The sequence below is a fragment of the Anser cygnoides genome, chromosome 1 (assembly GCF_040182565.1).
Source record: "Anser cygnoides isolate HZ-2024a breed goose chromosome 1, Taihu_goose_T2T_genome, whole genome shotgun sequence".
Lineage (NCBI taxonomy): Eukaryota > Metazoa > Chordata > Aves > Anseriformes > Anatidae > Anser > Anser cygnoides.
This window is the reverse complement of record NC_089873.1, coordinates 104,283,737-104,300,980: the sequence shown is the minus strand read 5'-3', so window position 1 is coordinate 104,300,980 and position 17,244 is coordinate 104,283,737. Positions and strand designations below refer to the sequence as shown.

General features: G+C 49.1%; 1 protein-coding gene across 1 annotated transcript; it reads right to left on the bottom strand.

Moving 5' to 3' along the window:
- Nucleotides 1-612: 612 nt before the first annotated feature.
- LOC136791892 (C-type lectin domain family 4 member D-like) lies at nt 613-8,220 on the bottom strand. Its single transcript, XM_067005414.1, has 6 exons — nt 7,681-8,220; nt 5,525-5,620; nt 4,356-4,448; nt 2,497-2,666; nt 2,137-2,270; nt 613-1,176 (listed from the first exon to the last, which is right to left on the bottom strand). The coding sequence occupies exons 1-6, from the start codon at nt 7,745-7,747 to the stop codon at nt 1,029-1,031; spliced, it is 708 nt and encodes a 235-aa protein (XP_066861515.1). The 5' UTR covers nt 7,748-8,220; the 3' UTR covers nt 613-1,028.
- Between the last annotated feature and the right edge of the window lie 9,024 nt (nt 8,221-17,244).

The window sequence follows — 17,244 nt, the reverse complement described above, 5'->3', positions numbered from 1 at the left end:
GACCAAGGGACCTAATTATTTTGCTGCTGGGGCCATGTCCTCACACTTGGTCAACCACATGCAGGTTAGACTCCTGGCACATGCTCATGTTTCTCTCACAGGTAAGACTTCCAGCCATGGCAACATATAATAACCCCACAGCTGGTTTCCTGTGCCTGGTCTCTCCCAGAGCTTTGGCTGTGTGCAACAGGACCGTTACACACAGGTTATCTCTGAAGCGTTAAGACTCACTGGGTGTACGCAACTTCTACTGCAGCACTCATCTATGGCTCTTTCCTGGCACAGCAACATGCTTGATATGAAGCACGTGCATATGCAAAATACCTCAGCATAGAGAGGGAAAGGGAAAGAGATAGAGAGGAAATGAGCCCGGAGCCTTTTTCATTGGTGTAATTTTATATTTTCTGGTTTACAGGAAATCGGTATTTGTTCAGCAAAACCAGTGCTGAACAGGACTCTCTATGACCCAGCAAGAAGCAGGCACCTCTTCTCAAGGAGACAAAGGAAATAGCAGCTCTGAACATCCTTCTTGCATTCCTGCACCTTCTTCCTTCTGGAGAGCTCTACCTCTTTTCAGCCAGCAGCTGCCAGACCCACACAGAGAGAAGAGGATGACAAAAGAGGCCAGGAACTGCTTTAATGACCCTGAACCCTCGTGTGTCAGTCCCATGGAGGCAAAGGCATTGAAAGAAAGGTACTGGCCCTTTTCCGAGACATGACCCTTCACCTGCCATGCTTGTCTGGAGCTTCCATTGCCAAATCTGTCTTCACCAACTGTGGGATGGGATGGTCATCCTGAGAAAGCACAGGCAGAGTTCTTGTAGCATTTATTGCTTCCACTTCAGGGGCCGTAGTACTTTCAGAAATACATATGCACAGGGGATGCTGGATGCAGAGCAACATCACTCCCAGTCTCATCATCCCACCCAGCACAGGGAAGATAAAGGCTCCAAGGCTCCCCTACCCCTCCCAACACAGCCCTCTGCTGTTCCCAGTTCGCTGCTAATCTCAGGATGAGGATTCCTCCATCATATAGTGACTGCTGCAGTTTCACAAATCCGATTACAATGGGTCCTGCATGGGACATCATTCCAGTTTCGGAGATTTTCTGTCTTGTGATGGATTATGACACACATCTCATTAGTCGAATTACTTGGCTCCCCAGGCCTCCAGAACCTGAGACAGAGACAGACATGTTACTCCCTGTGCACCCTGCAAGCACATTGCTGGAAAAGGCCACACATGGAACACAAGGCTTGGAGGGGAGAAATTCCAGATGCTGTTTGATGGACAGAAGCCGTACCCTTCCTCTCACTCTGCTGCACTGGCTGCAGTCTTACATGGAAACCTGACTTCTTCCTAGAACCAACACGGCAGGGATCTGTTCAGGCCTGGTGCGCAGAGCTGCTCACCACAACTCACCCCAGGCACTTCACAGCCAGCAGAGGATGTGCCTCTTCCAGGAGAAACATCTGCAAGCAAAGCCCTGGAGATCTCTCCCAGCGCCCCATCGCTTCTGCAGCATCACAGCACTGGCCCAGCATGTGCCTACACCTGCACACATACAGGCACATATACCATGTGCCTACACCTGCACACATACAGGCACATAGACCATGTGCCTACACCTGCACACATACAGGCACATAGACCACGTGCCTACACCTGCACACATACAGGCACATATACCATGTGCCTACACCTGCACACATACAGGCACATAGACCACGTGCCTACACCTGCACACATACAGGCACATAGACCATGTGCCTACACCTGCACACATACAGGCACATATACCACGTGCCTATCCCTGCACACATGCATGGTGGGGCAGTACGGAGGTCAGGCAAGGCTCGTCATGTATGAAGGGCTCTTTCTCCTGAGGAAATGCAGCTTCTTATATGCCTACAGCACCGATGGTCATGTCACAGATTATTTATCGCTAACCACTAACCAGCATGGATGGATCTGTGGGAACCTGGTATCCTACAAAGCCCTTGCCTTCTCCATCATTGTCCTCTCACAGACAGCCATGGCATATCCCTCTCATGCCCATCAGACACCCTCACATCTCTTCCACCCTCTTGCACTACCCGGAGCCACACCAAACACTCTCCGTCATGGGATACTCACGCTGCTGTTACATTATAGGGAGTCTGGTCTGCCCAGTGCCACTGGCCCACCTCCTGTGCCCTCAGACCGATGTATAAATTGATTTCTTGTCCCTGGTATTTAAGCTCTCGTGTTATTTGCTTATAGAGGAAATCCTGGAAATCAGAGAGAGTACAACGTCCATGAGGTTCAGGACTGAACAGAGGGAGGTGGCAGGAGTCCCAGTGGGGGGGAGCTGGTGGCAGACAGGAGCCAGTGCTGAGTGGATGCAGCAAGGACATCCCCCCTCCACTGCAGGAGCCAGGAGGGGCTCTGAGGCCCCTCCAGGCCTGGCACTCCTGTCTCCAGGCTGCTCTGCCCCTCTCTCAGCCCTGCACTTACCTGCTCTGCTTCTGTATTGATCGCCACCAGGTGGGAGCCCATCCCACTGCAGTTCTGCTGGCTCTCATCCCAGGGCATCCGATCAGCTGAGAAGTAATAGCAGCTTTCTTGAAAGCGTCTCCAGCCCTCTGGACAGCACTTCCAGCTGTCCTCCACAGGGGAAGAAGACCCTGTTTTGAACAAGATGCACTGTGCCTCTTCTCAGTGAGCTCAGCGTAGAACCCCAAGTATCAGGGAAGGGGTTTGAACTGCGCCTCTTTTTTGGACAGCAGCAAATGATCTCTTTTGTGCTCCACAAAGAGCACCACTGACAGCCTGTCACAAGGCCCCTGCCTGAAGTGCTTTTTACTTTGTTCTATCATGCCCATTCAAGCTCTGTTTGGGGAGAGAGGCAGTTTCTGCCTTACCGTTCCCGAGGAAGTGAGATGGGAAGTAGCTGGCAGGACTCCTCTGGGAACACTTACATCAGAAAAGCGTTGTCCAAGTGATTAGCTCTCAACTCATACCCAGTAACAAACATACACAGTAAACTAGTCTGACAGCCTTACTGCCAACACAGGTAGTTTCTTACACAAGCCATGTTTTTCCTAGAAATTTGCCATACACACAGAAAGTCACATGATGGATTGAAAAGCATAGGCACATTCTCTTAAGCAGGAGGTTGTATTTTTTCAGGTTATATAGCTCTATCTGTAAGCTGTATATATCACACTCAGAATATAGCTCAATATAGAATATGTCCAACAAACAAGTCCATCCAGTATAGTCAACCAACAAATACACTCTGGTACGCTGCTTGCCCTGAATCTCACTGAAGATGCTTGCCCTGAATCTCAGACCTCACAGGGAATGTCTTCTTGGGTTTCCCAGACAGGAGCTCTCCAGGGGGGCTAAGGGCAAACCTACGCAATCAAGGTGCAACTGCCAAATGTTGTAACCAACTGCTGCTGATACGGGGCCAGAAAATTGAAAGGAACAGGGAACGGAGATGCCCAGAAGGCTGCTGTCCAAAGCAAGACGATAGAGGAACCAAAACCTAATGCTCTGAAAACACTTGGCTTTGTGCATACAGGAGGGGAGCTGATGTTGGCTGATCAGTATGGAGAATGCAAAGAAACTCATTATCTGCTCAAACAAGCACTGGAACACGCTGCCAAGGGAGGTTGTGGTGTCTACTTCTCTGGAGATATCCAAGGCCCGTCTGGATGCCTACCTGGGCAACAAGCTGTAGGGAAACTGCTTTGGCGGGGGTTGGACGTGATGCTCCCTTCAGATCCCTCCCAACCCCTACAATTCTGTGATTTTGTGAAATGAAAATCTGCTCATTTCATGCAGTTTAAATCTAATCAGGATCAAAGCAGTTCATCTTGGGGGTCTCAGATCCCATTCTTAGCACCAAATGGAGAGAGTGTAGTGTCCAGTGAGTGGAAGAAGTAGAAAAATTTTGTTAATTTACCTGTGTTCTTCTGTATTAGATCAAGGTTTACCATTACATTTGTAGAAACAGAAACCCTGGCACAGGCTTGAGCCATCCCTTACAAAAAGATGAGGTGCTTTTGGCTAGATTTGTGAACTGGACTGGACCTGAGGGGCTGTATGTGGGCACAGAATGGGACAAGTGATCAAAAGATGGAACTGGAGCAACCCACCCTCTTCCACTGGCCCAGGACATGTTTTCAGAGCATCCTAAGTCAGATTGTACAACATAGCATTTTCTTTCCTCACGTCTCCATCTTCCTTCCCTAGAGCAATCCATCTCTGGCTGACAATCCCATTCCCAAACTCAAAGGCTGACTTACACCTGAGTAAATCTGGGGGACGTGCTTAGTGTCACTCCCAAGGCTCTTAGCATCACTCACTTTTGCTTGCAGGTACATTGGGGATGCAGTGCCACTCTGGAGCATTCTGAGGCAGAGTCTTGTACTGGCCGCAGCTTCTGTGAAAGAGAACAACTGGGAAGAGAGGAGAGAAAGAAAAGGAAGGCGCCACTGTCATCCTTCCATTTTCACTCATGGGCAAGCTGTCCTGCCCTCCAGCTTCTGGCTGAGCTCCCTCAAAGACTCTGTTACATTAACAAGCTCTGAAAATCGTATCCTGAAGGAAAAGAGCAGACAGCTTTCCCCACTACTATTCTCTCCCTCCCTTGGGCAAACATTGGTCAGATGAACCCCTCTCTCCTCAGCTGGCTGAGAGACTCATTTTCCCAGCTGACAAAGCCCAGCTAAGACACCCTTTGAGGATGGGGTCGCGAAAAGGTCAAAGAAGTTGTGAGATCAGCTTAATAAAGGTGCAATATCAATATGCATTCCCTCTTAATCTTCCTGTGTTCTGCAGCTTTAGAGCACCATTTGCACCCATACCAAGAAGGGGAAGAACTGCTGAGTGCTGAGGCCTCACCCAAGGGAGCTGAACACCACAGAAGAGTTACCGCAGAGCAATAACGATACTCCAGGACACTACAGGCAACGTATTTCCCTTCTGTTTGTTCCAGGCGGTGTGGGTGGGATGCAGCTGGAGCATTCTGGTGGATTTACGCCTCACCCTGCTAAAACGTGGGCAGCCCTGGTAGCAGTATTTCCAGGGAGACCATGCTGGCTCCTCGGCTGCAACATGGTCACAAGGAGCTCTGAGGGAGACCACAAATGCGGCCAGCAGAACGGAGACCCAACAGCCGGCCTTCGGGGAACCTGCTCAGATGTCGTTTGGCACTAAGGAGACTTCTCGGCTCTGTTGCAGTGGGAGGGCAGGAGCTGATGGGTTTCAGCCAGGACTGGCTTTATTCGGGCAGGTGGGGAAGTGAGAGGAGCTGTGGGAAGGCCCTGCCAGGACACTACCTGCTAACTGTGGAAGGGACGCTGCTCCCCAGCTAAGAGGGCAGCGGGGGAAAGGGGCAGCAGAACAGGCTGTTTTGGTGCACGGCAGTCGCCTGCTGGCAAAGACTAGGGTTTTCTTTTTCCACCTGACACCAGGCAACTTCAGGCGACCGTTCCCTTCATCCCCGGGGAAGTAAAGGGACCCTGGAACCCACCGAGGCCGACGGTCACAAGGGCAGTTTTGACGGCAAGGGCAGAAACAAGGAAGACCCAGGGGTTCAGGCGGGAACAGCTTCTCCCTTCTGCTGGGGCTGAAAAACACAAGGCAAGAGTGGAAATCCCCCGGCCCAGAGCTGGGAGGCAGGATAATCCAAGGGGCTGCATGCCCTGACAGCCTGCTGATAACCCTGTCCCAAGGACTGGCAAGTCCCGCAGGTGCTGTAACCGGGTCGTGCTGTCTGTCGCTAGCAGGGGGTCACACCTGCAGCGTAGGGCAACACAGGGACTGCCCTCTTGCTTTTTATCACAAGCCATGCCTGCGCTCTTCCCAAAGAAGAAGCACTACTTTCCTTGTCCTGTCACGCCTCTTTTGTCCCCTGCACACCGTCCTGGTTGCCCTCCCTTACCCCTGTCTTTAGCTGAATTCCCTTTCTGTATTTCACAGTATCACACAGTATCACAGATTTCTAGGTTGGGAGAGACCTCAAGATCATCGAGTCCAACCTCCGACCTAACACTAAGTACTCCACTAAACCATATCGCTAAGCTCTACATCTAAACGTCTTTTAAAGACCTCCAGGGATGGTGACTCCACCACCTCCCTGGGCAGCCCGTTCCAATGCTTAATAACCCTTTCGGTAAAGAAGTACTTCCTAACATCCAACCTAAAACTCCCCTGGCGCAACTTTCGCCCATTCCCCCTCGTCCTGTCACCAGGCACGTGGGAGAACAGACCAACCCCCACCTCTCTACAGCCTCCTTTCAGGTAACTGTAGAGAGCGATAAGGTCGCCCCTGAGCCTCCTCTTCTCCAGGCTGAACAAGCCCAGCTCCCTCAGCCGCTCCTCGTAAGACTTGTTCTCCAGACCCCTCACCAGCTTGGTCACCCTTCTCTGGACTCGCTCGAGCACGTCCATGTCCTTCCTGTAGCGAGGGGCCCAAAACTGAACACAGTACTTGAGGTGCGGCCTCACCAGAGCCGAGTACAGGGGCACAATCACTTCCTTAGACCTGCTGGCCACACTGCTTCTTATACAGGCCAGGATGCTGTTGGCCTTCTTGGCCACCTGGGCACACTGCTGGCTCATATTCAGCCGACTATCAGCCAATACTCCCAGGTCCTTCTCGGCCAGGCAGCTTTCCAGCCACTCATCTCCCAGCCTGTAGCTCTGCTTGGGGTTGTTGCGCCCCAGGTGCAGGACCCGGCACTTGGCCTTGTTGAACCTCATACAGTTGGCCTCAGCCCATCGCTCCAGCCTATCCAGATCCTCCTGCAGAGCCTTCCTGCCCTCGAGCAGATCGACACACGCACTTAGCTTGGTGTCATCTGCAAACTTACTGAGGGTGCACCGGACGCCCTCATCCAGATCATCGATAAAGATATTAAAGAGGACCGGCCCCAGTACCGAGCCCTGGGGGACACCACTAGTGACCGGCCTCCAACCAGATTTGACTCCATTCACCACAACTCTCTGGGCCTGGCTATCCAGCCAGTTTCTAACCCAGCGAAGCGTACGCCAGTCCAAGCCCCGAGCAGCCAGTTTCTTGAGGAGAATGTTGTGGGGAACGGTGTCAAAAGCCTTACTGAGGTCAAGGTAAACCACATCCACAGCCTTTCCCTCATCCACCAAGCGCGTCACTTTGTCATAGAAGGAGATCAGGTTCGTCAAGCAGGACCTGCCCTTCATAAACCCATGCTGACTGGGCCTGATCGCCTGCTTGCCCTGCAAGTGCCGCGTGATGACCCTCAAGATAATCTGCTCCATGAGCTTCCCTGGCACTGAGGTCAAACTGACAGGCCTATAGTTCCCCGGGTCTGCCCTCCGGCCCTTCTTATAGATGGGCGTCTTCCCTCCTCCTCACCTCTCTTCGGAGCTCCTTTCTCTCAGCTACCCAACTCCTTATTTTGGCTCTGTCCCCCAGCCTTTTTTATGCAATAGCATGTAGTCACTTACTCAAAGGAGTGACAGTCCAGCTCGGTGTTTGTGGCAGCAGACACGCAGAAGAGATGGTGTCTACCCTGAGAATGGGCACTGGGTCTTTCTCCTGGTACGCAGGCAGCCACGGTACCGTGCCCTTTATATAACCCAGCCCTGTATTTTCCCCCACCTTCTCCTTCTAGAGGAGGACAAAAAGGAAGGCTTTATGGTTACCTGCAGTCCCAGGACTGACTCTCCCTCGCTGGTTCATTGTCGCTGCCACAGCATCACTCTTCTCCATCAAGAGGAGGAGCTAGGGCAGCTCCCACAGTGCTGGGCAGCCTGTGCAGACTCTAATCTGATGTGCAGACAGAGTCATAGCTGGGGTATTCCCCACAGCACATGGAGACGGGGGAATTTTCATCATTTCTCTGTCAGGACATTTCACAAGAGGCTTGTTGCAACACAGAAACTCATAGAGGCAAAGGAAAACAGACGAAAAACAGAACCACTGCCGCTCAGACCATCTCCTTCTGCACATTTTCAATCAGCTTCACAGGACACAGTACTGGTGTTTTTCCTTCCCTGGTGGGTGAGTATGTGTGTGAAAATGCCTGTGCAGTTGGTATTTCCTGACAAAGGGATAATAAACACACTCACAAGGGCCTACAAAAGCAGTCAGAACACCACGGGAAGGCACATCTGTGGCTCAGTCTGGGCAAGTCCCCATGCAAGGCCTGAGCCCAGTAACCCAGAGCACAGGAAGCTGCCAACATGGTTTCTGACTAATTGCTGAGGAAAAAAGGATGGTGCTTTGAGCAGAGAGGAGGGGTTGCATGTGACTTGCTGTTATGGGGCTGGAGATCAGAAGGGATCACCAGATCATGTCAGCATCCCTACCTGTTACAGACTGAGAAGCTTTACTCTGTCACCACTACGTAAGGCACACATGGTGCTTCTAGCACTGCTCGGGGTGACTTGATTGAAAACTCGGGAGGATGTAAGTATCCCTAAGGATATCCCTAAGGATAAAGAAGCCCTGCTGGGCCTCGCTGCACTCTGAGCTGAGTGGTGTGGGCATGCAGACACTGCTCTTCCACACCCCATCAGCTAGCTTTCTCCCTGTGAAGAGGCAGGCAGACATGCACGTGCTGAGGAAGAAATGGGATAGCTAACGACATGAGCATAAGTGTATCCATCAAAGGCTCAGAAGAGCAGGGCACACAGCTGGTTGTAAAAGAGGACAAACCTAAACTGTGTGTAGAAAAGCAGACTCTTTTTATTGTGCACAAAAGGCTCAGACCATCCCAACAGCGCTGTTGCATTGGGAAGGTGGTCTATAAACATGCTTACTGGTATTGTCATAGAAGGAATTAGCTACGGGAAGGTACTTGCTACTGGGTTCACAGCACAGTGAGAGATTCTAAAATGAGATTTTAGAACAAAGCTTGGTAACAAAGATGAATTGTACCACTCATGCCCCAAAATGAGAATGTGTGCTCTTTGTTCTTGCTCTGTAATATACCTGACTTTGTGCATATGGGAGGTGTGGTGAGGGTGGCTGATCAGGCAGGAAAACGCAGAGGGTATGGAACTGTTACAGGGAAAATCTGCTCATTTCACACAGCTTAAGTCTAATCAGGACTGAAGCAGTACATTAATGACACGTAGTTAATGGCAACCCACGATCCCTATATTTGGGGTCAGTATCAGGAATATAACAGATCAACGACATATTAATAAACAACTATGGGTTTTTAAAAAGCTTCCTGCAGCTAAGCCCCCAGAACTCCAGCCCTGACGTGTGATCACACACACACTTGCACAAGCTCCCGACCCTGCCCTCACCCCTGCTGCGGGAAGTGCGGCTTACGAGAACACATCCTCTTTTCTGGGTGTGTGGGTTCCCCTGTTTACAGGGGCTTCCTGCTGCTGGTGCAGGTTCTGTGTGTGTCCACACCACTTCGTACAGTCTGCTGACCCACGGGCCGGTGAGGAAGCTCAAGGGAACACGCATCTGCTGAAGCTGTGGGCCTGTGCTTGCCGTACCCCTTACTGCCAGGAAGGACAGCTGAATGCCTGCCCATGGCATCCAACTCTGCATATAGATGCTCCAACCTGGCAGAGTTGCCAGGGCCTCAGAACAGAAGAAAATACTGCAGCAACAGGGGTCTTGCATGACTCAGGATTGCAGGAGGAGCCACAGAATGCAGCTTCCCTCAGAGGTACTCGTGGTCTGGGAAGCTGAAAGCCCAAAGCTGGAAAAGAAACCTTCATCGGCTTTTCTGCGTAATCAAACCACACAGGGAATTGGTTGCATCTCCTGTTTGAGAGGTGGCAACATGGAAAATGACGTGCTGGGAGCATCAAAAGTGCCTGGTTTTAGAGGCTCTCTGTCGAGCAAACAGCCGCCTGAACCAGGATGGAAAAGATATGGGAGAGATCCAAGCACTAAAAAAGACTGCTTTTGAAGACACTGGGGTCCAGCAGTGCTGGTCAGTGTCTAAGTACCACCCCTTAAGAGCACAGGAGCAGGCAATTCCAGAATGCTGGCAGTCAAACAGGTGGAGCAGAAGGCTGGCTTGGCTGAGCAGGGACCTTCTTCTAGAGCTTAGGCAGAAAAATGAAGTGTATGGCCACTGGAAGAGGTTGGGTGATTTGGGAGGACTACAGAGTTGCTGTTTGCCATTGTAGGGAGAGAATTCATGCAGCCAAAGCTCAATTAGAGTTGAAGCTGGCCAGTACTGCAAGGGCAATAAAAAGAGTTTTATAAGATATGCTAACAGCAAAAGGAGGACCAGAGAAAACATTGGTCCGATACTTGATGAGGATGGTCAGCTCACAAAGTGGGACACAGACACAGCAGAGGTGGAATTTGCTGCTCCAGCTGGATTCATGTAAGTCTATGGTGCCTGTTGGGATTCGTCCCCAGGGACTCGGCGAGCTGGCGGACATCATCGTGAGACCTCTCTCAATCATTTCCCAATGGTTTTGGGAACCTGGAGAGAGAGGTCCCAGTTGACTGGAAGCTGACAAACGTTGTGGTGGCTTTCACGAAGGGCAAGAAAGGAGATCCTGATAACAACAGGCCTTAGAGTCACACCTCAGTGCCTGGTACAATTATGGAGAAGGTTATTCTGGGAGTTACTGAAAAAAAATGAAAGACAATGCAGACGTTGGTCACAGCAAACACAGGTTCAAGAGGGGAATGTCCCGCTTAATGAACTGGATTTCCTTTTATTACAAGGTCACCCAGGGAGATGACCAAGGGAAACCAGTTGATGTAATCTTGTTAGCTTTCAGCAAAGCTATCGAGACTGTTTCTCACAGTATCCTTCTGGACAAAATATCCAGCCTCTGGCTAGATAAATACATACTACGAGGGCTGACGGGTTGGGCACAAAGAGTTAGAGTAAATGGGGTTACATCAGCCTGGCGGCACGGTGGAGCAGGTGGACCTGCACTGAAGGAGGCTGCGGCCTGCAGAGGACCCCCACCGGAGCAGATTCCAGGCCGGAGCTGCAGCCCGTGGAGAGGAGCCCACGCAGGAGCAGGGGTCTGGCAGGAGCTGCTGCCTCTGGGGGACCCAGGTTGGAGCAGTTTGCTCCTGGGGGATGGGCCCTGTGGTAGAGACCCATGTTGGAGCAGTTCTTGAAGAGCTGCTGCCTTTGGGAAGCCCACGCAGGATCAGGTCGGGAAGGACGGCATCCCGTGGGAGGGAACCCACGCGGAGCAGGGGCAGGGAGTGACTGAGAAGGAGTGCTGGAGACAAAGTGTTATGGACTCACCACAGCCCCCATTCCCCATTCCCCTGCACCACTCAAGGGGGGAGGAGGTGGGAGAAGGTGGGTGGGGGGAAGGCATTTTTGGTTTCTTTCCTTTGCTTCTCACTTCTCTAGCTTGTTAGTAATAGGCAATAAATCTTACTGTCTCCCTACTCTGAGTCTGTTTTGCCTGTCACAATAATTGTTGAGCGATCTCCCCATCCTTATCTGAACCCTTGAGCCCTTTGCATCGTATTTTCTCCCCCTTCCCTTGAGGAGGGCGAGTGAGAGAGCGGCTCTGGTTGAGCTTGGTCGCCCACCCGAGTAAAATCACCACAACACAATGAAAGTTGTATAGACTTAAAGGAACATACCTTATATACAGAGTCAGGAAGTTAACATTAGTCTCATTAGTGTCTTGACAGGGTAATTACAATACAGTAGAAATATGCACCCAGTTAAAAAGATACTAACATATATAATACAAATTATTCAATTCTTGCTAAATCCTGGTAATGGTACAGTTGAAACGGATACACGTGGACACAAGTATCTAACCATTTCACCACTGTTGAGCTATGCTGTTCAGTGGTGCTAGTCTTTTAGAAGAGATGGTTTGCAGTGAGTCATCTTGAGTTCTTCACTAGGAGGAATTCAAGGGAGGGGAGGAGGGGGGAGTTCTTCCTCTTTGATCTTAGGTCCTCTTTGGGTTATTTTTATACTTCTTAAGAAGCCTGTTTTTTACTGGCCCATGGGTCAGTTACACAGTGACTACTTAGTAATATTTGACCTCTACCATATCTGATAAATTTACAGAATCAATGTTAAGCGATAAGAGATAGGCCTCCCAACCTTTTCCTGACACTCACAAAATCTTGCAGGTACATCTAAAATAGACCTGTGAATACTCAGCACAGTTACTGGTGAGTCCTGAGCTGTAAAATTAGTACAAGGCCTGTGGCTTGCCACTAGCAATAGCAACAATACACTTACTGGACAACAGAGAACACTGAACCACTCCTAGCACATCAAGCATCCAGTGCTGAATAATTAGACAGATCCGTGCTTTCACAAGGCTGAGGGTTTAGGCATACACGTTCTGGCATAAGTAATGCAGTCTCATTGCCTCCCCATTTATCTCCGTGACCATGAAAGATAACTGTCCATTTGTAATACTAATCTGGGGCTACGCTGGTGTAACAGGTTCTACATATCTCTCCACCTATCCAGACAAGGAAACTAACCAACATGGTAAAGCTGTGTTAACAGATTTTATTTTTTTAAATCTAGTCATGCAACCAGTGCCCCTTTCTTACATAAGCTGACCTAGCAATATACTGGGTGCCTTCCTGCGTCAAGGGGACATGGCAGAGACCTAGCGATATGGGTAGAAGAAATAGAGTGCTGTTGCAAATCTGTCCCAGGCAGGAGTAACTAGAAGCTCTAAACATTTAATATTTGCTTCTTACAACCCAAGTGAAGTGACTAGCTAATCTAAAACCCTTTCCCAAGAAGCTACGAATATATTGTCCACCATGCACGTTTTTCTGTTGGCAGTTTCAGCTGAATGTCAGGGTCCTAAGTGCACCAGTGGTTTGCTGTGGAGAGGACCAGGGGACCAAAGCTGTCCCTAAGTTAAGTGCACTCCTGCTCATTTGGAACGAGGGAGTCTGTGAGTGTGTGAGATGCGGCCATTTCTGGATTTGGATTTACAGATACAACCATGTGTTTCAGCTGGGAGGAACCAACAGCAGGTTGCTTCACATGGAATTTCCTCTGACATGCCAAATCATTTGTTATGTTTTAAGCCACCTGGCACCTACTCTTTTATGCTATATAGATGCTATTGTCCCCTGTTACAGGGCTCAAGCATTTCCTCCCCCTCAGTGCACAGAAGTTTGGCGGGTGCCTGACTCAACTATGTCCCTCTCCAGAGCCCAGTGACAGCCATGCCACTCTCCTCTGAAGCTGCTGCTATTTGGCACATCCTGGAACCTCTCCTCTATGTGAGCATTCTGGGGCATCTCAAAGCACAGCTAATATACATCTCCATGAACAGAGGTCTCCAAGGTTCTTCCTCCCTTCTGCAATATTATCATAAATGAAATTGTTGTTCTGAACTTGCACACTACTCCTTCATGGAGCATTTTAACCCATCGTGGAGCTCATGGCCCTGTTCCTTGTTTTTGATGTGTTTTGGGAGATTCAGGGAGCTCTGTTTCAAAAAACAATTGGTCAGTGTATGGAAAAATGCTTTTGTATGGAATAGCATAGGATTAAACCCTTGGCTACTCTTAAGTTTCTGTAGGATAATTTTCTCTGTTCTGCAGCCACATACGTATGTTTATTTCAAATTACAGGACACTGAAATACACTATTTAATCTCACACTGGACATGGTTTTCTTTTGAACTGATCTAACCCTGGGAGCTGGATCCCAGTTTAGAAATTGTAGGTCCTACACAACCCTTTCACATTCTGCAAAAACAGCAGCAGGTTCTGGCTAATTCTGTGCCTGTTTTTCTATTTTCCCATTTGAAAAATAGCAGAACGCCATGCACCCTAGCTCTTTAGGCTTTCGGGTACATTTTCAACCCATTGCCATGAGCAGGGCCCTATTAAATTCTGCCTAGGTTTATTCACCACCAAGCTGGTAGGGCCATATTCCTAACCAGTACCAAATATTGTGTAACTGCTAAGTACTCTTGGTGATATTCAACAATGCTTGGCCGTACATCTTTGTCATCCTGTTTATCTTTGTGTCTTCTGCTGCTTATGGGTCATCTCGACCACATGTCAGCTTCCTATCTGAAAGCCGGAGCACTGAAATAGAGTATGTGTATCAGTCACACATCAGTTCTGCACCTAAGCTTACAGACTTCCATTCTATGCTCCTGATTATGGATCTCTGGGTGGCCAAATTTTGTACTTCAATTTCATTTTGTGTAGAGGTTCTTGACTTCACTGATTTAGGGGAGAAGAGTGATGCATTCAGTCTCATATAAGATCAGTGCACTGAAAACAACAAATAGATCAATGCCTGCAGGCAACTCCCAAAGAAAAAAATCAAGGTGGTCAACATACTGAGCTCATTGTCAGTGACACTGAACCTTCAGATCCCATTGCTCGTAAGGACCTGGAAGAAGAAATAGTTCCAAATACCTAAGTAGCTGACCTACATGCAATCACAAGAAGGAACCATATCATGGGAGAGTACCAACCTGATGGCTGTCAACATTTTTACCTCCTGGGCTCTTGTTCCACCAACTCCTTTCACCCCAAACGGGGGCCACACTGTACAAATAAAAGGCCTCTGATTTGTGAGCACCTGTGCTCTCAGCCAGCCACCAATATTATTTTGCATTTTTTCCCTTAGCAAGGGACTTCCAGTAAAACTAATTACAAACTGTTCTCCCTATTCCATCCCGGTACAGAGCTTATCTAAATGACTGGCAATGCAGTATCTAATTCAATGTCACACAACAGGGATAATTTTCTCTGTTGAAGCAAATGCAGAAATTTCCCCTGCTTTTGCCCCTTTTTAAGGCAGATCCAAAAAGGGAAGGTAGTCAAACACAGTGTACAAGAAAGATAATATCAGATACTAAAGAGTATGATTCATTTAATCCACTACTGAAAAGAAACCTCACCTAAATAGTGTGTTTGGATTACAGTTTCATGAAAGCACACAGATGTTAAGCAATGTGAACTATCAAAATGTATGTCACCCAGGGTGTATTGTACTGTTTCTAAAGAACAGAGAACACTTACAAGTATTAAGGTTCCTTATACTCTGTAGAATACTGTTTAGTTTGGAGGGCATATTACTCAGATGCTCAGTGTTATGAAAGGTGAGACTAAAAACCAATGCTCTAATTTGGTATGATGATTACCAGGTAAGGCAGCTCCCTTGGAGCAGCCCAAACATCTGTAGCCCCCTGCGACCATTCTGTGATGTCAGGACACGTGTTTCTGTCTCGACCTGCACAGGCTTTAGCTGTGCATTGGCAAGTTGCAAAAAGTAAGGCTGGCAGGTTTAAGACTGCAATTCCACTTTAATACTGCCTGATTGCCCATCTTTGCTGTATACTGACTGAGTTGGATATTGGGAGGGAAAAACATCTTAGATGACACAAATCAAAATCATCATTGTGGGAGTGTGGCCATGGGGGTCAACAAGCCCCATGGTTGGTGATAACATTGGACACTTAACGATGTACTGCTGTGGGGCGAATGGTATAGGAAGGGAGCCTGTCCTCAGTAAGGGAGAATGAAGTTATGTCCTCAACATGAGAGATGAAGTTAGGCCCTCAGTAAGAGAGAGTTGAAGTTATGTCATCAGTAAAGTGGTAGCAGTTACTGATCCTAAAAGAACCCTGGTGTCCGTGTGGTCCATTACGCCGCTAATGGCGCCCAAACAGGGACATGAAGAAAACAAACAGGGACATGAAGAACAGGAACAGGGACAGCCTAACAGAACAGGGACAAAACCAAAAAAGGAATGAATAGGGACAGGCTAGCAGAACAGGGACCAGGACAGGAACAGGGACATTGATCGTCTCATGAAGATGGGTCCGGACAAACTCAGCAAAGCGCTCAAAGAAGCTCGTACTGAACGTCGCTGGAAATAAGTGCACTGGAGCTGGAAAGAGGCTCGTACTGAAAATCGCTGGAAAGAAGCACACCCAAGCTGGAAGGAAGCTCAAGCTGAGAGAAGCGGACCCCCGCACACGACTGCCCCTCACTGGCAAAGGTAAGCAGTTGCACGCTATGGGGAATCATATGTCCTTAGAAACAAAAAATGTCCTGGTAACCTTACAGCTCATTCCCTTTATTACGAATCAGACAGTTTATGATCCTGAAACATGGGACCAAACTGAGGTCAAGGTGTGGGACTCTGCTACTAAAAATGACAAGGTTGCAGCGGGATTGCTCGGCACCTGGTGAGCAGTCTCTCAGGCCTTAAAGAGCCATGTGGGACCACAATCAGAAAGGTGTGGTTTGCCGGACAGTGAGGGAGCTGCGGGCTCGTTTACTGACCAGCCTGCTATTCCATCGGCCCCTCCGCTGCTACAGCCAACGCAGGCCTTTGCTGTTACACCCCTGGTGACCTGGGCGTTCCTTTTGATCCAGGCCCTACAGGCCCTGAAAAGGAGCCGGGTCTGTTTCCCTTCGATCCGGGAGGAATAGGATACATAGGGCCCGAAGGCCGATTTGCTTAACAACTTAAAGCGAGACATACTGTTCCCACGACTAGCCCTGGAACTCTCCGGTGTTTGTAATCAAGAAAAGGAATGGAAAATGGAGACTTACATGATCTGAGAAAAAATCATGAAGTCATGGAAGATATGGGAGCACTTCAACCAGTATTACCATCTCCAACTATGCTCCCCCAGTCATGGACAGTAATAGTGATAGACTTAAGAGAGTTGAAGTTATGTCATCAATAAAGTGGTAGCAGTTACTGATCCTGGAACAACCCTGGTGTCCATTACGCCACAGTGGATGCACTGTTACTGCAACAGACCCTGAAAATCATCATCATGCATATGCAGAAAGGCAGAGAATCATAGAATAGCTTGGGTTGGAAGTGACCCTAAAGGTCATCTAATTCCAACCCCACTGCCATGGGACACCTTCCACTAGATCAGGTTGCTCGAAGTCCCATCCAAACAGGCCTTGAACACTTCCAAGGAACAGGCATCAACAGCTTCTCTGGGCAACCTGTTCCAGTGCCTCCCTCACAATAAATAATTTCTTCCTTAGATCTAATAGAAATCTACCCTCTTAGTTTAAAACCATCACACCAAGATCATCTGGTCCAACCATATCCCTACCACCAATGTCACCCACTAAACTATGTCCCTAAGCACCAGGTCCAACCTTTCCTTAAACACCCCCAGGGATGGTGACTCCACCACCTTCCTGGGCAACCCGTCCCAGTGCCTGACTGCTCTTTCTGAGAAGAAATGTCTCCTCATTTCCGACCTGAACCTCCCCTGGCGCAATTTGAGGCCATTCCCTCTTGTCCTATC